Source organism: Amyelois transitella, chromosome 6 (genome assembly GCF_032362555.1).
Source record: "Amyelois transitella isolate CPQ chromosome 6, ilAmyTran1.1, whole genome shotgun sequence".
In the NCBI taxonomy this organism is placed as follows: domain Eukaryota; kingdom Metazoa; phylum Arthropoda; class Insecta; order Lepidoptera; family Pyralidae; genus Amyelois; species Amyelois transitella.
In genome coordinates, this window is record NC_083509.1 from 2,679,869 (window position 1) to 2,705,272 (window position 25,404).

At 36.4% G+C, this 25,404-nt stretch overlaps 1 protein-coding gene across 1 annotated transcript; it reads left to right on the plus strand.

Annotated features, from left to right (window-relative positions):
- Nucleotides 1-1,488: 1,488 nt before the first annotated feature.
- Nucleotides 1,489-23,687, plus strand: LOC106134592 (uncharacterized). The gene is made up of 12 exons (XM_013334686.2): nt 1,489-3,308; nt 4,943-5,181; nt 7,626-7,849; nt 9,108-9,271; nt 9,887-10,068; nt 14,184-14,329; nt 16,896-17,064; nt 17,449-17,642; nt 19,728-19,848; nt 21,829-22,018; nt 22,359-22,501; nt 23,108-23,687. The coding sequence occupies exons 1-12, from the start codon at nt 1,712-1,714 to the stop codon at nt 23,681-23,683; spliced, it is 3,945 nt and encodes a 1,314-aa protein (XP_013190140.2). The 5' UTR covers nt 1,489-1,711; the 3' UTR covers nt 23,684-23,687.
- Nucleotides 23,688-25,404: the final 1,717 nt, after the last annotated feature.

Below are 25,404 nucleotides of genomic sequence, written 5' to 3' on the forward strand. Positions count from 1 at the left end.
ATATGTTTTTTTTTATTGACAAATTAATTTTTGATTCATTTGTAACAATTGATCAAAACGATTTTAACAGAAACCTTGAATTTACCGAAGGTCTGAGCATACTTGTTTGTTGTTTATAAAACAATGGATCCCGAGCCTAGGGTTTCTTACAACACATGTCAAAGCATACAAGGGCAGACAGCAATTATTCTAAAATAGTACAAACGAGAAACTACTTAAACAATAGAATATCTCATTTAATGTTCAATTTTGGTTTTAATTAATTATAAAGTGGAATTAACAGAAGTGGGTGATGATAATGTTTCTCCAGTAGGTGGCAGATCAAACAAGATTGAAGACTGATGGATTCTATAGATAACTATCTGTCCCGGCAAACATTGTTTTGAGTAATTGCTAGTTTTAAAAAAATGTTAAAGGATAACCCTTATCACTTTAGGAGTATGAAAAATAGATGTCGGCCGATTCTCAGACCTACTTAATATGCTTACAAAATTTCATGAGAATCGGTCAAACCGTTTCGGAGGACTACGGGAACGAACATGTGACACGAGAATTTTATATATAAGATAAATTTATTGTTTTTGTTATACAATGTAAGGCAAAATCTAAAAACAACAATAAAAATCTTATTTTTTATGAGTCTAAACTATTATTTTGTTTCATAACTATAAATTGAAAGTGGAAAAGATTGTCTTCTGCTTTATTGGGGCAGGTATTATCAAGAATCAAAAGGCTGGCCTAGTCGAGCACGTAGTATTCTGTGCACATAGTCTCTCCATTCTTCTCTCTTTTTCCCTTGAAGAAACATATTTTTTAGGAAATTTATCTTCTACAAATAGGTTATTTCTCTTCTTTAAATTATAAGAAGCCTATTTAATTAAATAAGCAAATTTACAAATCGGCGCATCTTCTCAGATTTTATGTAAGTGAAAATATGTACCTATTTGAATAAACTTATAATTATGTTTAATAAAAAAAACCTACATTTAAAAGCTGCATTATCATGATAGCAACCTATTTTTAATATGATATCTACAGATAATAGTGTTATTTTGAAAACGTGAAACTGAAGTGTCGGGAACCAATACATACATGTGGTCACGTCTATATCCCTTGCGGGGTAGACATTGCCAACAGTCTTGAAAAGTCTGAATGGTCACGTTCAGCTATTTGGCTTAATAACACAAAATAACATGTCAGACTAGTGCCTAAACTAGGCAAAGTCTGTGTTCTAAGCCACCAGATACCATTTATGTCAAAAGGAACCGCCGTACGGTATAGATGACCAGTTAATTATAGATTGATTGCTAATGATATAGACAAATAAGTATTTATCATACATTTCAACAATTCAATCAAAATAGTAATGACATCGAGCTGAAAGCAGACGGGTGCAGTCCATCCGTCGTCATCAAATAGGCGCGCGCGCCGGACAATCGCCTTTGCAACACTATTTTTAATTCCCTCTTGGACGGATGCCATCAGCTGTGCCCGCTCACCAGTCCACTACATTTAACTCCTGGGTAACGCACCTTTATCACAAAACTCTCAAAGTCACCGGACACTAACCTTAAAACCTCAGGGATATCAATGAAATCCTCCCATTTTTTCAATGAGACATGTACAAAGTGTGTGATGGAAATAAACCGCTGGGTTTGCGGGTGAAGACTGTTTAGTTTCGAAGATGGCGCCGTGAGCGTCTGGCGCGACCATGGCGCGGTATCGATGGACTTTTACTCTAATTTTAATCTGCCTACCTATCCTAGCCACAGTGATAACCGCATTCCGAATACGTGATTTACCTAAAGGGTCCAATGACGTGCATAAATCCGATATACGAACGCGAAAGTGTGAAGATTGTGACGTGAATGAGCTCAAGGTTGGTCAGAAATTACAAAGTGTGAATATCGAAAGTGAAAAGAAGTTTGAACCATTAAAGAAAAGCGTTGTGGATAAAAAGAAAATAAATTTAAAGACATCGAATAGTAAATCGGGTAAAAAATTTAATGACGACTCTGATGATGGCGATGATGATGAGTTGTCCAACAGTGGAACTATTATCCAAAATGTTGCAAATAAGAAAGAAATCAAATTAGGAAAAACTGGACAAAACCCTCAAAACCAGGGATCGCTAAAAAAGGCATCTTTCAGAATTTTTGACGATAGTGATGACGATGACGACGATGATGAAGATGATCAGGTCCCTAGTATAAAAAGCAGAACAGTTCAATCAAATTCAAAGGAGAAAACTTCCAGTGGATTAAAATTGGCCAAAGAGAATCCTGCTAAAAAACCAGAACTGAAATCAAAATTAATAAAAAATGACGATAACGACGACGATGACGATGATGATGACGACAATGACGATGATGATGACGACGATGACGATGATGATGACGACGATGATGAGAATAGTGGCATTGCTGCAGCTCGTAAAATTTTATTTGATATAAATGCGGGGAAAGGTGGTAAAGCTCAATTAGATGTTCGATTAAAGACAAGTGAACAGGTTAAAAAACTCGATTCCAGTAATGCAAATAAAGACAAAAGTAAAGAAGAAATTAAACATAATAAAAGTAAGGTTCCTAACTCACAAACCACTACAAAATCAGAAAAAGTAGTCATGAACGAAGCGAAGGCTTCAGAAATAATAAAGAAAGAAAAGATTAGCAACACAAGCAACGTACATCATCATAAAAAATCAAGCGATGATGAAAAATCTAAGCCAGTGGCGAAGAAAGAACATATAATTAAAGAAGACAAAAAAGAATCAAAGCCTAATAAAGTAGAAGAAATGGCAAAAAAAGAAAGCATAAAGAAAGTTGAAATCGAAAAAGATGTCAAGCACAAGGAGCACAAAGAAAAACAGGAGGACGGGAAATCCCGCGAAAAACGAGAGGTTCATGCACATGTAAAACAAGAAGAAAAACTCATTAAAGATCACAAAGAGCCTAAAAAAGAAGAAGTTAAATCAGAAAAGAAGGATTCCGAAGCCAAATTAAAAGAAGATAAAAATAAAGGAACGTTAAAAGCTTCTGAACCTAAAAAAGGACATAAAGTTGAAAAAAAGGACAAGTCTTCTGTAGAAGATATTTATGAAAGTCACGAAAGTAGAAGCGACAGTCATTATAAGCAAGTCAGCGATGCTGTCAGACGCCGCAATTTACTGCAAAGTGAATTTGAAGATTTCTATGCGTTTTTTCCTACTTTTGCTCCAAATTTCTCCAGAATTCATAACCCTGAATGCAGGCGCCATGGACAGATATTGCTAAGGCAATTAAGAGGAACCAAATTGTGGGCTTTGAACAGTAAGTTGAAAATATATTTACTATTTCTTCAGAAACTTGATTGAGGTCTTTATCAGACCACCTAACTTATCGGATTTTTACGTACGTAAAGAAATTTCCATAATATCTGAGTGTGTAGCATTAAAGGTAGTCAGAAATTTTCGCCGTTTTCTCCCCACTTTTGTGTCAATGCGCTTTTGTATGCTTAAATTTGTGTATTTCAATAGTTTCGTTTTAATAAATAAACGTGGTAAAATTTTGTACACTGTATGATAAAAAACAGATACAAGTTAATTAATTAATATTTATTTGTAACAATAATATTGTTGATTGTATTTCTTGTTATACTAAAGACTATTTTTATTGGCACAAATTGAAGTCAGATAATGCCAGCAGATGTTGACCGTTAAGAAACCATTTATCCTGGCTGGGTTAATGAAGGCCATAGTAATGATCAGAGTAATAATAAACAAATAACTAAACGAACATTATAACAAAGCGAACATTTTATACATACGTGTCATCATTGCAAAGCAGATCAGTGATTCATTTGATTGCTACATTCATTTGTTTACATTACTCAGAAATTCAGGATTCGGTTTCTTGTTTATAATGTGTAAACAAAACATCCGGTTGGTCCGGTAGTATTTCTACAACTGTGTATATATGTATATGTATTGCAAACTAGGTCTTAGTAAACATAACTACAATAATATCTTAAACGGAACATACTGTGGCGACGTCACTAATGTGATACACCAACTGTCAATCATAGCGAAGAATTAACGCTCTCAGCCAATAGCAGCGAAGAGTCTAAATCACGATTACAAAGATTTCACGGATTGGAGCATAAATAATACATCGACTCGACATCGTCGGAGCCGCGGCTCTCCAGGCAGGCACATAGCCTGGCCGAAGATCTTACCTTTGGTGGCGGTCGAGTAAGAATCATTGCTTCCGCTAATACTCTCAGTTCCGTCAAATATTTCACTAGCATGTAGACCGACCTTTTCCATTCTGATATTTTATACCGGCCATCTAAAAGACCCCACAGAGAATAGTAAATTGGGTGGTGCTGTAAATCTTTCTTCTTTATCATGATTTTGATCGAACAGATTTCCCTGCCTAGCTCCAAGCTTACATGCTTCCCTTTAGCGAGGATAAATGTGACATTTTTATATCAAACTCAGTGAAAATACAGACAAACATTGTGATAATTATATTTGCATAACTCGCCCTTGGCTGCTTGCGTGTCTAGAACTCCCTCAAGACTTCAAAGTGAATTAACTGGAACTCTAGAGTTCTTTATTTAATTGATGATAGTGAATCATATCCATAATGTCGGTTTATTGCCAGATTTCAAACTAAACCTTTTTTATGGATTTCTTCTTGATCCTATTCAACTTGACAGGGAACCACACGGCGTAACCATGAACAACAATTTTATAATATCGTATAGCTCTAGCTTTACGAAAGTCTCCAAAAGACTCCTATTTCTACCAAACATCACAAAATATAAGTGCACATTTAAGAATTATACAAGTGGTTTACTCGTTAATTTATAACGTTACATACTCATGCTATATAACTAAAAATACTATAACACGGAACCATCAACAATTGTAAACCTGAGTCCTTTGTATTTTTAATTACAGTGCTCGACGCCACAGCGAAAATTCCCTCGGGGTTGCTCCAAGGTAATGGAATACAACTGGGTGACTTCGACCAGTGCCTGGACAGCCGTGCTCGGGTGCAGTTGGAGACCGGGAGCGTGGTCAAGGTCCAGGGGAAGTATTGCTTGGCGAGACTGGACGTCAGGGCAGAGGCAGCCGAGCTGGAGGTGCCGGTACACTTGGCCCAGGCTAGAAACCTGATCAAGAGTAGGATAGATGATGTGAGTTTGTTGTTTTAATGTTCTGGTTATTATATACATACATACATATGGTCACGTCTATATCCCTTACGGGGTAGACAGAGCCAATAGTCCCGAAAAGACTGAATGGCCACGTTCAGCTGCTCGGCTTAATAAAAGTTCGATTAGCCAGTAAAATATTTATGCAAATCTTATATTTAACCGTTATAAATTTAATGATGAAATTCAGATGAGTTATGGAAGTTCAGAGTTATTTATAGAACTTGATAAAAGAACAATAATGTTTATGAAGTCAACCGACTTCAGGGGAAATTTTGTTGAACATTCTTTCGTTTTTATTATTTGACTTAATATTCTCTTTTTCCAAGTATATCTACAATTATATACTTGGGAACTTCCTGTGAATGAAAACTTATTAAAAGTATGGATGGAATCAGCATCCGCAGCATGACAGCCGCGAGAACGCTTAAACACTATCGCCGTCGCATTTCACGTCATAATAAAAAGCGAAACAGCGATAGTTTTTCGCGTGATAAAAACGGCCATGTGCGTGCTATGCTACGGGACAGCATTGAAAGATATAACCCTGGCCAAAGTCTCGGTCAAATAGAATTTTCATCAAGTATATATTCGAGATATAGAAAAAAATTCTACGTGCCAACATGCTTGACGACGAATGCCGTCAAGGAAGCGAGAGTAAACTTAGTTGTAAGTAAATATCTAGTTCTTCGACGTATTAAGTGATGTTAAAAATGTCCCATAATAGGTCTTGCGTTTTGGAAGCAGTAGAAGGAGATTTAGATAAAAGTTCTGTTAATTAACATAATTAAAGTAATACCTTTTAACCCAATTTGGTCTGGTAGCGAGGAAAAGACATAATGTCTGCCAGCTTCTTCTCTTCCTCCTTCTTGCAGATTGTAGAAGTCAATAAAGGAAAGGCTAATTAACTTTGGATTCTTCGTTTATTCGACGGCTAGCAACGTGTCGCTATTTGATTCTCAATTACCTATATCTTTAAGCCATACAGCTGAACGTGGTTTTTTAGTATTTTCTCGAAACCTTTTCCTCTGTCTATCTCGTAAGGGATAAAGTCCTGATTACCTGTAATGCTGTACTACTCTGTCAAGAAAGTAGCGGGAAAAGATCAATAATACACAAACTGTTTGTTATTCATCCAAATTTATTTTATCACCTTCAAAATATGCTCCTTTAGAAACGATACACTTACGCCAACGAATAATCCAATCATCAAAACATTTTTTAAACGCTGTTTCCGGAATTGAGGTCAGTTCTCGCCGCGAATTCTCTTTTATGTCTTCTACCGATTGAAAACGGGTGCCACGAAGTGGTAATTTGAGTTTAGGAAAAAGAAAAAAGTCGGCTGGAGCCATATCTGGTGAATATGGTGGTTGCTCGATGGTATTTGTTGAGTGTTTGGTTAAAAATTCGTTCACAATGATGGCCTTGTGCGAAGGTGCAATATCATGGTGCAAAATCCAAGAATTTTCTTTCCACAAATCTGGCCTTTTTCGTCGGATTTGCTCTCTTAAACGCCGCATAACACTCAAATAATATTCCTTATTTACCGTTTGACCTTCCGGCAAGAATTCCGAGTGCACAACACCGCGATAGTCAAAGAAAACAGTCAACATGACTTTGACTTTTGAACGACTTTGGCGTGGTTTTTTCGGTTTCGGTTCAGTTGGAAGGCGCCACTCCGAAGCTTGTTGACTAGTTTGCATGTCAAACTCATAAACCCACGTCTCGTCACCAGTAACAATGCGTTTCATGAATGTTGGGTCGGAATTGACTCGTTCTAGCATGTCCTCAGCGACTCTCATGCGATTGAGTTTTTGAAAAAAATTCAGGTCTTTTGGGACTAGCCGAGCGGCAACATGTTTCATCCCAAATTATTAGTTAAAATGGTACGGATCGACTCGTGAGATACAGAAAGTTCGGTGGCTATCTCTCTCAAAGTTGAATGAGGATTTTCAGTCACTATTTCCTTCACTTTTGCGATGTTAACTTCAGTTGCAGACGTTGATGGCCTACCAGAGCGAGGCAAATCTTCCATCACATCTCGACCGCTTTTGAACGCGTTGTACCACTCATAAGCACGAGTTTTTGATAAAGTCGATTCACCGTAAGCCTTCTGTAACATTTTCAGTGACTCCGAACACGATATTCCATTGGCAATGCAAAATTTAAGACAAACTCTTTGTTCGATGTTTTTATCCATTATGAAATTAGCAATACACACTAGATATGATATAACTAAAAATAGCACTGTATTTAATGTAAACAACAGATGCAACTCAAACTCCGCGCCAAAATGGAAAACAGTTGTGCCAATCTAACAACAACAAAAAAAACAAAAATTTGAATTTGGAACCATAAATAAATAATCCATTCCCGATACTTTTCTGACTGAATGTATGTTCTAAGCTGTATCCTACTTTGTTCAGCCAGGTCACTTCGTGCCTCGTTTCTCAACGCTGAGCTGGGGTATCTGCGTGCCCGCCGCCTGCGACCCTCAGGATGTGGAGGTGGTCATCAAGGATGCGATACTGCACTACCAGCACACCAGCGGTCTGGTCATCAGGGCTAAAGTCGATGAAGTTGACTGCCATGTTCCACCAGGGGGCGATTGGTGGGAAGACTGGCTGGAGACTCCAACGGTTTTGACATTGTAAGTCTCGAATTCCTTATTTTGGATTATCATCATTCGGTCATCTTAAGCTGAACCGCTGAACATGGCATTTCGGTCTCTTCAAGACTGTTGGCTCTGTCTACCCCGCAAGGGATATATAGAAGTGATTATATGTATGTACTTATGTATCATCCGGTAGCGCTAAGTTGGGGGAAACCGCGACCCTCGTTATGATTACTATGACTAACTGCTGTATGACGTCCGTGATCTTTTTCAGAACAGAACAGAAGAATCTGGATAGATTTCATGTTTATAGGCCGTGTGGTTCCCGGCACTATTACAAAAAAGAATAGGACCACTCCATCTCTTTCCCATGGATGTCGTAAAAGGCGACTAAGGGATAGGCTTATAAACTTAGGATTCCTCTTTTAGGCGATGGGCTAGCAACCTGTCACTATTTGAATCTCGGTTCTATCATTAAGCCAAATAGCTGAACGTGGCCATTCAGTCTTTTCAAGACTGTTGGCTCTGTCTACCCCGCAAGGGATATAGACGTGATCATATGTATGTATGTATGTATGTAGGCACATTCAGGCGCCTGAATGTGCATGTTTCTGCCATGATATTTTAAGAACGTCACGTAAGAAGTGTAAGTCAGGAAAAAATCAGTTACACGGTCACCATAGGGGTCGGAATTTAATATCATTCTTTATATGTATCTAAGTAGTGAGGTATATGGATTAACTTATTAATCTAGACCTGCCTACAGGGGCAGTATACCGTTTTTCTAGAAAAACTATCTCTGTCCTGTTTCATGTCAAAATAAAAAGCGAAACACCTATAGTTTTAGCGACGGGATGTGGCTTATAGTCAGCTAAATATACGAAGCCTCTCCATTTTTTTATATATTTTGTTTTACTGAAAATGACTATTATACCTTGATCCTACAGTTAATAACACTGACCTAAAAACTGGTAGCAAATGCCAGAAGTGCAACGTTGATTTTCGTTATTGATATTTATTATTAACCTCAGGGAAACTTTACATTCAACCCGACCAAAGTAAAAGTTACTACGACTAGTATTGAAAGTTACTTGTAATTTTAACCTCTATATTCACAAGCGTAAAATAATAAAACAGGATTGTCTTGCCATCAACAACTTTTACGACTTTTTTTATTTATTTATCAAAGCGTAAGTTACTTCTGAGTTTACTTCAATTTTGAACCCAGATATTATCTATAGTAGGAAATACATTTTCTTTAATTTTTTTCTTGATAATGCATATTTAATTACAGGTCCTTGTATGCTTTCGTTCTTCTCTTGGTTCTTGTGGCGACAGTCCGAGATTTCCTGGCTGGAAGGAAATCTGATGGTGAAGAAGCCCAGGCAGACGACCAGGCTGAGTGCGACCAGAAAGAGACAGACGAGAAAGAAAACGAGGTTGACAACAAAAAACCAGGTAAGGAACGGTTACATGAAGCGACACCGTGTGACACCCTTGATTTTTGTTAACAAGGTAAACATTTTCTTGTTTGTGGAACAAGGTGTAGTTTTATTCCCAAAGTCTTTTATTTTGACATTTACTAGTAACTTAGTATAGCGGTACTATAGTAAAAAAAGCCGAATAACATATAAAATTAATTACTAATCTATACATTATTTGAACGCTTAGCGCTTAGCTTTTCTCAGAAACTACTGGTTCGAATTGAGAAATTCTTTTTGTGTTAAATAGAACATTTATCGGGGATGGCTTTACGCTATATAACATCACGCTGCAACTATTAGGAGCTAAGAAATAATGGAGAATATGAAAAAAAAAATCGGGGGAAATTATTTATCCTTGAGGGCTTCAATGATGCCCAAAATAAGGCAAATACTAAAATACTAAAATAAATAACTATAAATTAAGTCTTTGAACAACTAATTTCACCTGAATTACTACATATTACACGCAGAAAGGTATACCTAACGAAGTTTTGTCACAGAGCCATGACTTTCAAATGCAAAAACTGTATTATTGTACTGAAGATCTAAAAGTCAGTTTAAAAAAAACCCAATGTTTATTTTCAAACAGATGGTTTTCTTAGCGCCTTCTCCCTCTACCGGACAGTCTCCAAGCTGGTGGCTCCTGGAACTGAAGATGAGATAGCCTGCATACATGGTGTTCGAGGTCTGGCCACAATTGCCTTACTCGTCGCCCACAAGTTCCTACCAGTAGCGGTGATGCCGTATACCAATAGAACGAAGATAGCTGAGGTACGTGTTTCTGGGTTTTATTTCATAAGATCAAAAGAAATATTTTTAAACGGTTTTATTTAAACGGTTTTATTTAGCTCACCCCGTTTGTTTTATTTATTCTTGGGTCAAATTTAGTAATTCAAATTTCACCCTCTTCCTGTCAACCGATTAATCTGAAATTTTGTATACACTTTGGATTTTGGTGACAATATAATTATGTTTATTCATTATCATTATAAATTCAAGATGGCCGCCGTTACAAAATGGCGGATAATTTAGGTTTCATTAATCCCATCAATATGGGTATCAAATGAAAGGGCTCAACAAGCAGAATACAATATACTATAAAAAATTGAAATCCAAGATGGCGGCCTCTACAAAATGGCGGATAACTTAGGTTTTATTAATCCCATCAACATGGGTATCAAATGAAAGGTCTCAACAAGTAGAATACAATTTATATGTTACTCCTGAAGGTTAAGTCTATCCCTGTGCCAAATTTCATTCAAATCGGTCCAGTAGTTTTTGAGTTTATTCGTTACAAAAACAAAAAACTAGAAAATAAAAATAGGTAAAAAAACTTTTTAAGTTAAACGGTTTTATGTTAAACATACATTGCAATGTTTAATATAAATGTACTAAAAACCAAAAAATAATAAAATAGATACAGTCGTGGGAATTATTAATATATGCATAGACTAGACTAAAATAAAACCGTGGGGCACGTCAATTGTCTACAATCGTTGATTAAAATGTTTGTTTTGTAATGTTACACTATAATTAGGCAGTTGTTCAACCGACAACGATGGACGTGTGATAAGTAGGGCTAGAATGTGGAAACAAGTTAGCAAGCTCGATTAAGCGAGTTTTAGGGTTTCATAATGTTGAGCGAGTAGTACTTTTATCATAAGTTTTGTCGATTAAAGACAAACTACGAGCAGTGAAACGATTCCTCGCTAGCCAGCAAAATAGTAAGTAATTTACGCACCGTCTGCGGGCCAACTGCCTAACGACGAATTAAACGATTCTTCTATCGCACATTAGGTCTATAATTTGTAGACAATTGACGTGCCCCACGGTTTTATTTTAGTCTAGTCTATGCATATGTTTATAATTCCCACGACTGTATCTATTTTATTATTTTTTGGTTTTTAGTACATTTATATTAAACATTGCAATGTATGTTTAACATAAAACCGTTTAACTTAAAAAGTTTTTTTACCTATTTTTTTTTATTAATTATTGAGGGATATTTCGAATATCATTAACAAGTTGTCACATAATTTGGTTTTGGTTGACGTCGAATAAAAGTTAAGTGTAGTGCCGCTTCCAAAGCGTATTATTTAATTAGCAGAAGAAGAGCTAACAAATTGCACTGCAACATTTAAAAAGAAAAACGATGCTTATATTTCTCTATATTTTTGAAGGGTAGTTTTAGTTTTTATGCTTATTTATTTAACTTCTAATTCTGTCCATTATATAGGTATAAGACCCGTCTTATAATAAATACACGTGTTCGCAATAAAATAAAAACATAACCTACAAAAATAAATAAAAATCTGTCAAACACCGATCTTCGATAGATTTAAATACCACAACTACATTTTAATATCCCTTATCCTATTCTTAGAGAAATAACGATCATTTTCTCTCGCTTTTTTTGCTACAAATTAGATGAGTTTCGACTAATTCTATTGGCCCTCTGCCAGACAGAGATGGTGATGGCTGTCCGTACGTGCCACATCTGAAACGATTCATTTGTTAGGTTTAGTTTTAATGTATTGATCGTATTTTTTTTGTTATATACGGGACAGATTACACAGATTGAGTTAGCCTTGAAGTAAGTTCGAGACTTGTCTTACGAGTAGAGATCGGATAATCGGATGCATATTTACCTAAACTAATATTTTGGCTAAGAAAGTATGGAGGCGGCTTCTTGCTTTCGGGTTTCGAATTATTTTGAATCCCGGAAATTTTATTAAACAAGAAATTGAAACTTATCGTATATTAGGTACCTATGATAAACACCTTTATAAACATAAGTGATGGATGATCATATTTATTAAAAAATTACCTACCTACCGGGATTCCAGAATTACAGAAGTAAGTTCCATACTAACCCAACACCCCAACTTTAGGTAAATATGCATCCGAATATCCGATCTCTGCTTACGAGATACTAACTCAACGATACTATATTTTATAATAAATACTCGTATTAGGCCCAGACCAATCAGAGTAAGTTCGTTTCTCATCATGCCCTGGCTGGGAATTAAAACCCGGACCGCTGTGACCGTTTAAAAAAAAATTTTGTTACTTTTCTGTTTCGCTTTTTAATATGACGTGACGCGGGACAGCAGTAGTTTTTCGCGCGATATAAACAGCGTCGCGCTTGCCATACTACGAGGACTGCATAGATAATTACGCTCTTTTCCTACGTTTACATTTACGGCGTCCAACGAAAAGACCTGTAGTGGTGCTAATTCTAAACTGCCCGAAACCACAAGTCAATCGATGTTATTTTAATCCCTTACTTTCAGAAACCAATAGCAAATTTACTTTTAACGTTTGCTGTTAATTCCACCAGGCGTGGCTCACCATTTGTACAAAAATCTAAGAATTCTTAAATTACATACATACATATAGTCACGTCTTAATCACGTGCGGCTTAGACAGAGCCAACACTGTCGAGAAGTCGGAAAGACCCATTTTCAGCCGTATGGTTTCATGATGGAATTGCGTTTCAAATAGTGACAGATTCCTATCCATCGTCTACCATAAGGCATCCCAAATAAATAAGCCTATCCCTTAGTCGCCTTTTATGGCATCCATGAGAATGTTACGGAGTTGTTCTATTATAAAGTGCCGGCAACCACACGGTAATGGAATTCTTAAATTAAAAGTACAAAAACGAAGTTCTCAAGAAGAAGACACTTGTTTCGCTCATAAACTTAATGATATTTCTTTTATTTAACTCCATCTAACTTAAAATTAACTGTAGATTACACAGACGAAAGTTCAACATTTTTAAGTTGAAAACTTTAAAAAGTAACTGAGTTAAGTTAAAATAGTTTTTCGCAGTGTTACCCTTTCATTTAGTATCTTGGTGAAATCGCCTTAATAATGAAGTACATACATATGCATATAGTCACGTCTATATCCCTTGCGGGGTAGACAGAACCAAAAGAAAAAATCAAAAGACTTATAGGCCACGTTCAGCTTTTTGGCTTGGTGATAGAATTGAGATGCAAAAGTGACAGGTTGCTAGCCCATCGCCTAAAAAAAGATTCCCAATTTTATAAGCCTATCTCTTAGTCACCTTTTACGACATTCATGGGCTTTCACAAAAAAAAGAATAGGACCACTCCTTGTCCTTACAAGGAGTGGTCCTATTCTTTTTTTTATTGGTGCCGGGAACCACACGGCACAGCACGGCATAATGAAGTCTTGTGAGATTAAAAATAAAATAAAGTGTGTGTCATGTATGTGCAATATTTCACCAAATGTATGTGTAAAGGTGTTTCTAAGAAGTACATAGGTACATTGAGTCAACTGTATGTTTAATCCCGATTCAATGAACTTAATTGTTATTTCACTCTTGTGCCTATCGTCTGTGGATATCGTTAAAGTTGAATAAGGAAAAAGCTAATAAACTTGGGATTCTTCTTGTAGGCGATGGGCTAACAAAATGTCACTATTTGAATCTCAATTCCATTATTGAGCCATACAGCTGAATGTGGCCTTTCCGACTGTTGGCTCTGTCTACCCCGCATGTCATATAGACTATATGTATCAATGTATGTAGGGATGCACGCACGGGTTCTGGACTGGACAAATGCTAGTAGTAAAATTAGATGATAGTGGTTTTTTTTCATGAATATATACGGGACAAATAACACAGATTGAGTTAGCCTCGTTTTTTTGTGTTACGAGATACTAACTCAACGATACTATATTTCACAATAAATACTTATATAGATAAACATCCAAGACCCAGGCCAATCAGAAAAAGTTATTTTCACATCATGGTCTGGCCAGGATTCGAACCTGGGACCTCCGGTGTCGCAGACAAGCGTACTACCGCTGCGCCACAGAGGCCGTCAAATAAGTAGTTGTCAATATTTCTTGTTCAGGTGGTAAGTTCCCCGGTGTGGTCTTGGTGCCGAGCTGGATGGATCTTCACTGACTGTTTCCTGCTTATTAGTGGGGCTCTGACGGCCCATAGGACTGTAGACAGCACCTCTGGAGCGCCAAGACGGCTGCTGTCACGGTATCTAAGGTAAACGGTTTTGTTGGTTGGTTAATATGATGCTTTTAAAATATTTTATATTTACCGTATCCATTTTGTTACTTGTAATTATTGTCTTTTAGCCACATTAAAAAAAAAAAAAAAAAAATACATATTCAACTGCACATTTTTAGGTAATTTTTAGTAGGTAGGTACATATTTACATGAACCATTAATTTTTTACATCATACTAACTATTTGCATCCCAAATTTCAGCCCGGTTGTTGAAAAGATGCGTTTTATAATTTAATTATATAGATTTGCCTTTCAGTGTCAAAATTCAATTAAGGGGCTTACATCAGCTAAGTGAAATTTAAAAAACAAACACACATTGACATAATCGACTTCAACGCCATCTGTCAACAACAATTCAACAACACTTGTTACCGACAAGAAATCATGTCCGAGTTTTCTCACAGATGGCGCAAGTGACGAGACAAAATTGAAAAGAAAGGCTAAACCATTTTAATACCAACTTACCTATCTAAACATTTAAAAACTTAGAAACAAGTTATCACTAACATATATATTCAGAAATAGATATTATCTATTTCTCAGTGTGCCGTGTGGTTCCCGGCACCAATATAAAAAAGAATAATTGGACCACTCCATCCTGCTCTCCCATGGATGTCGTAAAAGGCGACTAAGGGAGCGACTAGGATTACAAACTTGGGATTTTATTTTTAGGCGATGGGCTAGCAACCTGACACTATTTGAATCTCAATTCTATCATAAAGCCAAATAGCTGAACGTGGCCTATCGGTCTTTTCAAGACTGTTGGTTCTATCTAGCCCACAAGGGATATAGACGTGACCATATATGTATATGTATGTAATTATTAATCAGTGAGTTTTGCTCGCAATATGAGTTGGGTAATTCTATTCAAATTCGGCTCAATCCTAAATTAAGCCGAGCTTAGGTCCTATCTATTTTAAAAGGCAATTCGGGATTTAGAAAATTCAGTCAATGATCCTTAATTCAGGATTGATTAAGATTTAACATGTTCTGTCGAAACGCCTACGCGGTTTATTATCGTTCTTGGGCTAATCTCTTATTACTTTAAAATAAAGTAGGCGTTATGAAATTTGTACCGTGTGGTTCCTGGCACTAATACAAATTAGAATAGGATCGGAGTGGTCTCTTTCTCTCTTTCCGTCTCTCTCTCTCTCCTTTCTTTCCTATGGATGTAGTAAAAGGCGACTAAGGAATAGGCTCATAAACTTGGGATTCTTTTTTAGGTGATGGGCTAGCTAGCAACCTGTCACTATTTGAATCTCAATTCTATCATTACGCCGGCAGTATTAGCCCATCAGTATTTTCAAGACTGTTTGCTCTGTCTACCCCGCAAGGGATAAAGACGTGATTATATGTAAGTTACGAAATTCAAAAAGTTATAGACAATTAATGTTGATTACTTATTTTTATTATTTAGATGATTTTGACGTATACTACATCCTTTTCTTTATTCTTCTTTCTTTTTATTCTTAAAGTTATTCACATGGAAACGAAGAAAAATATGTTTTTTTTTAAACGAGATGTACCTAGCTAATTAATTACATGACAAATTGGCGAATACAAAAAAAACAATGTACGTTACTTTAAAAATAGTCATTACATACTTTAAAAATAGTCGGTACATTGGCCATGGTGAGATTTGAACCTGTGCCTTTCTGCGCATAACGCATTTAACCTTTTAATAAAACCACCCACGCTCAACAGTATGGATGTTATATTGCTTGTGAATATTCGTACATTATACCTACACGTGTATGTCATTATCATAGTTTTTGAACTGATAATGAAACAAATTTGAAAACCAAATTTGTATTAGAAAAATCTGAGATGACATGAACTGTCTAAAACAAACTTTGATTGAAATATTTTATTAGGAGATCTATACTAATCGAAGCGTTAATTGAAAGTATGAAAGGTGTGACCGATATCATGATTAATCTAGGATCTATTTTGGTTTTTCTTGACATGGTAAAGGTAGTATTCTCTATAGGTTCTATGTTAAAATGTTTTTCGCCAAAGACATCATGTTATTACAACCATGTAGGTAATATGTTTTGGTTAGATCGGTTATTTGTGTTGGTTTAGAAGTGAAGAAACAATACAGTGTAAAAAGCTCCTAAACTTAGAATCTATCATTATAATATGTTGCACCTTGTGGTTCCTGGCATCAGTTGGATAAATGGATGTCGTAAAAGGCGACTTTGGGATAGGGTTATAAGCTTGGAATTCTTTTTTTAGGCGACGAGCTAGCAACCTGTCACTATTTGAATCTCAATTCTATCATTAAGCCAAACAGTTGAACGTGACCTTTTAGTTGTTTCAAGTCTGTCAGTTCTGTGTACTCCGCAACGGATATAGACGTGATTATATGTATGTATAATTTGTTGGGCGGCTCGCAATCTGTCTTTATATTCTTACATCTCAATTCAATCATCAATAGTTTACTAGTTATAAAAATCATCAAACCTTTTGATATCTATATTGATTTATTAGACCCTCTACACATTTGCTCCATACAATAATTTACATTTAATTTTTACAGGTTAACACCGGCCCTGCTTGCTGTAGTCCTATTCTACGCCTATGTGTGGGACAATCTGTCCCAAGGGCCCATGTGGGGCACACTGGTGACGAAGAATGCGGAGATCTGCCAGGAGAGCTGGTGGTGGAATGTCCTGTATGTTCAGAACTATTTCGGATTTGATGAAATGGTAAGCAGTTAAAGTCATCATACATACATACATACATACATAAAATCACGCCTTCTTCCCGGAGGTGGCAGAGACTTCATCTTTCCACTTGCCACGATCTCATTATTTTTTTATACTAACTCCAAGTCGTTATGGTTTCAAATCGCAGGTAAACACGTTTCTCTTGAGTCGCGCGGGTATTTGATACTTATAACCCTTTTAAAAGAAGAATCCCAAGTATATAAGCCTACCCTTTAGTCGCCTTTTACGACATCCATGTAAGGGAGATGGAGTGGTCCTATTCTTTTTTCTATTAGTGCCGGGAACCACACGGCACGTATGATGAAACACCGTTAAAAATAAACTTAATTTATTTTGTATGACATTTAAACCACCCACTTTCAGTGCGCTCCCCAAACCCACCAACTGGCCTTAGACATGCAGCTCACCATTCTCGGCAGTATTATAGTGTGGGGTATCCAGACTAACGCGCAGGTGTCAAAGTTTTTGCTGCTGGCTGTACACGCGATGACAGCTTACTCCCGCTACACCACGACCAGAGACCACAGGCTGACCATGTTGGCCTATCAGGGCGTTAGGTAAGATCGTTAGAGGTTTTAACCTTAATGTTCTTCTGGAGTTATTCCCAGCCTCGTCTGTCTGAGGAGGAGGCCAAGTTCTGCCTTCAATCTTAGGCATTAGGCAGGCTGGCGTATCAAGGTTTTTTTGGAAGCATCACGTCTGGAGTATTCAGACATACATACATATGGTCACGTGTATATCCATTGCGGGTTAGACAGAGCCAACAGTCTTGAAAAGAATGAATGGCCACGTTTGGCTTAATGATAGAATTGAGATTCAAATAGTGACAGATTGCTAGCCCATTGCCTAAAAAAGAATCCCAAGTTTGTAAACCTATCCCTTAGTCGCCTTTTACGACATCCATGGGAAAGAGATGGAGTGGTGCTATTCTTTTTTGTATTGGTGCCGTGAATCATACGGTAAAAAAGTATAAGTAAGTAAGGTAGTATTCAGACAAATGCACAGATATCCAAGTTTGTGTAACAATGTTGCCTCATCAAGGAGTTTGGTAAGATTTATTTATAGACTAGCGTTTACCCGCGGCTTCGTCCGCGCGAATATAGCGCCACCTATAAAAGAATGCATGTTTTTCGCAAATTTTATGGGAATTTTTACCGGAATAAAAAGTATCATATCTCTTTCTTCAGGCTCTTATTCATATATAAACTTACTTTCGCATTTTTAATTTAAGTATGGATTTTTAAATCTATTCCTATCAACTTTGGTTCCATTTGCGTCCTCTTTAATGAGGAACTCGGAATCCAGACTTGACCACGATCCAGGAGTGGAGATAAGCTACATTCTCCTGAACTTTGTGATTCTATACACCGGGGAACCTAATACAATTATATCACAATTTAAAGTTTTACGTTCTAAGCTTTATTTTTTTATTATTTTATTTATTACGTTGGTGTCCACGGAAGACCAGCGTTGTGGTATACACCATGACAAATGCTGAAGGGGTTGTCATTTTCGTACAAAACTTGTTATAAGTTAATGTTTCTGTTTATATATTTTAATGTACTAAGTAATAATTTTTGTTTCTTTCTTTCTAGAAGAAATCTTTTTTTCAATATCAGACTAGCCATTTGTCTTCTATCTCACCTTATGGCTAACCATTAGGTGAGATTGAAGACAAATGCCGCAGCACTAATGCTGATGAAGTTTTTACATGCCTATCCAAGAGATACCATTTATTCTACTTTTGAATGTTCGTGGATAGTACTTATCTGGGAATATAGACACAGTCAGTTTATTCCACACCTTAGCTACAAGAACCAAAAATGAACTGTCGAAGCGTTTAGTAAAACTATTTGGAATTTCAATGACACAAGGGTGAAATTTCCGTATGCGCCGCGTAGCACAATGGAAAAATGGTGATGATTCTATTAACCCAAAGAGTGCTTTTGCACACTCTCCTTTTCTGATGAGTTAATATATAGTTTCTCGTTTATTTGCTTTTCTATCGGTACATATACACACGGAAAGGAAAAGGTCACTAACTCACTGATCTATCAAAGCAAAGCCAAAACCACTGATCCTGATATCTAAATTTAGATTTCTGTGAAACGATGGATTTCGCTAACATTAGCCGTACAAATAGTTAAGATGACGTTGGTAAGGAAGGAATTTCCTTAGATCCATTGAACACCGCAGAAATCAAGGCATTTTTTGTATTTCATAAAACAAGGCTAACATATATGTATAAAATTTATTAACATAATATATTAAACCTTCTAGAGATTTTTCTTCGTATTACGTTCTGAACTATTTCAATCCTAACTAATATTATAAATACGAAAGTAAGTGAAAAGACTGATAAGTCTTTTCAAGACTGCTGGCTCTGTCTATCCCGCTAGGGATATAGACGTGATCATATGTATGTTTGTTGTCACTTCACGCGTCATCTTCTGAACCAATCTTCCCGAAATTTTACATATACATATATAACTGTCTAGAGTCGGACATTTCATCTATGTTAAAACTATATATCGCGTGGGATTACCAAGAAACCTGTATTTTTCTGTAGATGGCGCTAAATTCACGCGGGTGAAGTTGTGGGTATTAGCTAGTGTATGTATAAACTGTGATTCTTCTTCCAGTGTCAGTCAGCTCTACAGAACAGCGAACATGAGCTATACATCCACCTTCCATCGATCCACTCCTTACCTGATCGGGCTGAGTCTAGGACTGCTGTTGAAGAAACCTTCTGAGCATGGCAAGGTAGTTCAATTTTTTAAATCTTAATTTTTTAAATTTTTTTTTAAATCTTAACCAATTTTAAGTTTAAATAAAAAAAAGGATGTGCCTTGTAGTTCCCACTGATGCGGTAAAAGGCGATGCAACCTGTCACTATATGAATCTCAATTCTATCATTAAGCCAAATAGCTGCACGTGGCCATTCAGTCTTTCAAGACTGCTGGCTCTGTTTGCCCCGCAAGGGATAAAGACGTGACCATATGTATATGAATGTAATGTTGAGAACTTATTCAATAGGAAATCAGGCAATTTAATTATGGTAAAGTTATATATAATACCCCTACAATTTAGGACACGCAATCGAACAAGTGATTGTCTTCATTCTATGCCTCACGTGGGATCGCTAAGAACTGAATGGTTATATAACTAGTTTTGCCACATTAGCAAGGCTGTTTTAACATTGCAATTCATAATGTTAAGGCCATCATTATGTATTTGATCAAGTGCTAATTGGTAGATAAGCCCTTCATTGATTTTATTGACTAAACCTGTGAATGGTTTAGCAGACATATGACCTTACGTGATTTTTAAGTAATCGATTACATACATCGAATACATATGATAACGTCTTTATCCCTTACGGGGTAGACAAAGCCAACAGTTTTGAAAACACTGATAGGCCACGTTCAGCTGTTTGGCTTAATGATAGAATTGAGATTCAAATGTGACGGATTGCTAGCCCATCGCCTATAAGAAGAATGCCAAGTTTATAAGGGATAGGCCCTTAGTCGCCTTTTACGTCATCCATGGGAACGAGATGGAGTAGTCCTATTCTTTTTTTATTGGTGCCGGGAACCACACGGCAATGGTTTAGCATATTTAAAATTAATTCGTCTTCGTCCTGGCTTTAGACCTGGGTGCATCCACACCACTCTGGAGAGGAGTCCGGCGTTGGCCTTTGACTATGGTTCTTGGATTGGGTGAGTCGGGGTTTTACACGAAGCGACTCCCGTCTGACCTCCGCAACCTTTGCAGGGGAACCTAACCCGTATTGGATCGATCGTGGTTACACATCCAGTTGCCTGAATGTGCAGGTTTCCTTACAATTCTCACTGTTAGAGCATCGGTTTGTATTTAAACTGATGTACATCACTTCGAAAATAGCCATTGGATGGCCGAGGCGGGATTCGAACCTGTGCCTTTTTACGCCACACGTATTTTTACCGGATACCTTACCGATTCGATCACCGTTGCTTCTATTTATATGTAGATAATTAAAATTTATTACGTGCATTAATTGCCGTTTACGACATTGTATCATTTTAATTAGTTTTAAAGGTTTGCAATTACTTAGTACATTAGGTACATAATTAAAATCATAAAGGTATATCTTTTTTATTTTATTAGGTACTTCATCTACTTCCCATAGATGTCGTAAAAGGCGACTAAAGGATAGGTTTATAAACTTGGGTTTCTTTTTTTAGGCGATGGGTTAACAGCCTGTCATTATTTGAATCTCAATTTTATCATTAAGCTAAATAGCTGTACGTTTTAGTCTTTTCAAGACTGTTGGCTCTGTTTACCCCGCAAGGGATATAGACGTGACTATATGTATGTATGTATTTAATTACTTATTTCCTCTTATTTTTCTTTTAATATGTAAGAGTAGCTGCACTGGAGTTACCTATAATTACAGATAATGTGAATTTAATGCATTTGAAAGAATCCCGACTAATATGATTACCTACGTGAACTAGTAGTAGCTACATTTACAAGCCTTCAAAAATAAGAAGTGGTTATTGCACGCTAAATACTGCTACTAATATTAATGATTTACAAGTTCAAATATGTGCATTTGACCTTAAAATGAGGCTTAAGAAAGTAACGATTGCGAAAATCTTGACACTGACATGTCAAAAAAGACCTCGACAATTTATATGTATTTCCAAACAGGTTTATAAACAAATTAGATAATACTCTTTTAAAAATTCTCTTAAATTTCAGATTTTCCTTACTCTCGGGTGGATTCTAAGTGCGGCCCTGTGTGGGTCTGTGCTATGGGCAGGGTCGGACTCAGGCCTCCCACAATACCGGTACAGCGCAACTTTTGCGGCCCAATACGGCGCTTTGGCACCCATAGCTTCGGCCTTGGCCTTCGCGTGGGTCATTTATGTGGTACACAGCGGTAATTGCGGTAAGTTGAATTATGTTCATTAAAAATGTTAACTGTTATTGAACCGAATTGAATTAAAAGTAATTATATCTTTATGTCTAAGTTCTAGTATTTTCCTTGTTGTAAATATATGAATTAAAAAAAAAAGATAATGCCTCTTGATTCAAAGTTGCTCTTTAAATTAAATGAGTTTATTTTGTTATATTTGACGTTTTTTTTTTAAAAGTGGTTTAAATTTTATTTACCTTTTTTTATTTCTAAAGTGTAAAGAAAAAGTGTCAGTAGACAATTTTGTTTTATAGTACCTATTTGAATTCTGCTTTAAATTTGCAAATAAACAATAACTTTTGTTTTATTGCAGAGTTTTTATCAAGGGTCCTATGTTGGCGCCCCCTGGTGTTGGTCAGCCGTCTCTCCTACGCTCTCTATCTCTGCCAGTTTATTGTGTTCCTGACCCTCGCTGGTACAGTCAGGTCTTCGAGGGAGTTCACTTTGATGTCATTGGTAAGAGCAAGATTGTAGACTATCAGAGGAAACAATGTCTGACTATGATATGGCTACTTAGTCGCGCCCTGGCCAAAGAGGCAGGCTGAATAAATCGTTGCTTGACGTAGTTAAGTTTTAGATTATAAAGGCGAAGCGGAGTTAGAGCTAGATTCTTAAAGCATAGCAGTGGAGGCTGTAACCGTGAACACGCAAAGATGAGATGAAGAGAATCATACGTGATAAGAGGAACACAGGCCTCGAGTTATGAAACAAATAGTTAAGAATTCAATGAGGATTTGAAGTTTTATGTTAGATAGATATAAACATATGATGAAAACAATAGTTATCTGACTCTCTTTATTCTATTTATACGATAAATACATTGCAATAAATATAACGAGATATAAATGTAAAAAAAATACGAATCAACAATGTCCATAATGCGGTCGATGTCAAATATTGTTTCGAGAATTTACGGAATCGGTAATTGAATAATGAGATGAAGTTGTAATTACGAGTTACATAATTTTCAGAACGTATTTCCATAATATTTTACAAATAAACATGTATTTATTTAAAGAAGTAACATACAATATGTTGACTCCACACGTTGTTTTGTTACAGATTGACGTTGAAGAAATATTGGCTGTATTGATTTCATCCGTTGTTCTAACATTAACTTTCGTCATCCCAATGCAATCATTGCATAAAATATCGTTCCAATTCACTTCATCAGAAGCCGCAGATGCTCAAGAAGAGGAAAGCTTAGAAACTAAAGCAGAGAAGACAGATTTGGAATCGGAAGACAAAAGTGAAGTGACACAAGAAGTTATTGAAGTACCGAAAATAAGAAGTAGACAACATCTGATTGCGCACAGAGAAGTTTTGGAAGAAATACCCGAAGTAGAAATTGAATATGAGATGCAAAGGGAGAAAGATGACTGTCTTGAAGGGATATTAGAAGAAGAAGAAGACGAAGAACTGGTTGAAGAAGAAATACCAGAACGAGATGACGATGAGCTGGAGATCATAGAAGAGGAACAAGGTGGAGAAGATGATTTTTGGGGGGAGAGAGAAGAATATCCGATGAGACGACCTTACTCAAGAAATCATGATGATGATCGTGATTTAGATGAGTGGGAATGGACGACTAATGGCAGCGGTCGGAATGGAGCTCAATATTACCGTTACAGCAGATAACAGTGTGTACCTTTAAATAAAATTCGTTTCTTCCTTATGTTTTCTTTTACTTGTTTGCTGTAATTATTCTAATTATTATGAAAAAGTGATACATTTGGAAATCACCGGCTAAGAGTTGCGCTCTTTTGGGGACCTGATCACAAAACTCGATGATATTGAAGTTCTTCATGAAGTTACAATCGAATAAAATATAAGAAGTGGTATCGATAAAAGATAAAGTTTTTACAAAAGCGGGAAGTCAGAGATTGAAACAGTTAACGTGGTCAAAGACATACCAAAGGCTGCTTTCCAGAGAGGCGAGCACTAAGCCTAAACCGCTAAACCATGGCCTAAACCATGTCAATGGTAAAAACCATGTCTCGTCATGGGTACATTCGATTATTACCAACATAAAAAAGAATAGGACCACTCCATCTCATTCCCCATGGATGTCGTAAGAGGCAACTAAGGGATACGCTTATAAACTTGAGATTCTTGTTTTAGGCGATGGGCTAGCAACCTGTCACTATTTGAATCTCAATTCTATCATAAAGCCAAATAGCTGAACGTGATCTACCAGTCTCTTCAAGACTTTTGGCTCTCTCTACCATGCAAGGGATATAGACGTGACTATATATGTATCAATGAATGAATGATGTTATCAGCAAATCTTGGCCATTCTGTTCGTTGTCCTATGTTAATGAGTTGGCTTCAATAATCAGTAGGTACCTATTGTTGAAAAGTCAAACATCTATTTTGAATACTGATTTTGTTTTTGGTCGATGGAATCCATTGACTCTAATAATTATTAATAGAAAAGATTTGTATGACGAATAAGCCCAAAAACTAATGGATCGATTTTCACGCAATTAGTCACAGAGAATAGAACTTCGGGAGTGATAAAGGATATATTTTTTTAATTTCACACGGGAGCGAAGATCCGCGCAGAAGCTAGTTATACATAAACTAATTAACAATTCTGTTAGTTTAACATTTCACTTAAAATTTTGTAAATACTCATGACTTATGAATATGCAGATTATAAAGCCTATCTGTATTCGTTAATAGATTTCCATTGTTTTAATAAAATTTAACTTTGACCCTTCAAAATATCGATAGACGAAGATTGACATAAAGATACTCAAGTTTTAATCTTATAATGTTATTAATTAAGTTTAGTTCTGGAGGTTCAGTACAAAAATTTTGATTTTCGGGTTTTTTTGCTAAGTCCTTAAGTCTGGAAACGCAAAAGTAATAAAAAAATTCAGAATGAGAACATTACTTCCGATGACCTTTTTCCTTACGGTGTAGGCAGAGTTAACAGTCTTGAAGAGAGGCCACCATCATCTGGTTAGCATATATACAGATGGAATAGAGGTACGGAGCGAGATTTTTTTTTCATATGTTTTTAATTAGGTACGTCAGTTAACCTAGAAAGATATGATAATTCCCTATCTCCTTGTTATTTTCTAATTCGTAACGACTACAGAACCCTTGCAGAAATTAAGCATTATTTTATTTTTTCGGCAAATAAGGTTATTGTTCTCTAATAACGTACAAAAATAATTTTACAATTACATTTATATTTGACACGAAATTTGCGTATTTTCCATCACAAAATATAATAATTGAACATTTCTAAATAAAAATGTCATGGCATGAGTTTAAAGAATATCTGAGTAAATTGTAGTAGTACTTTGATAAAATCTTGATTAAATCGGGGACGTTCTGCCTCCGTAGCA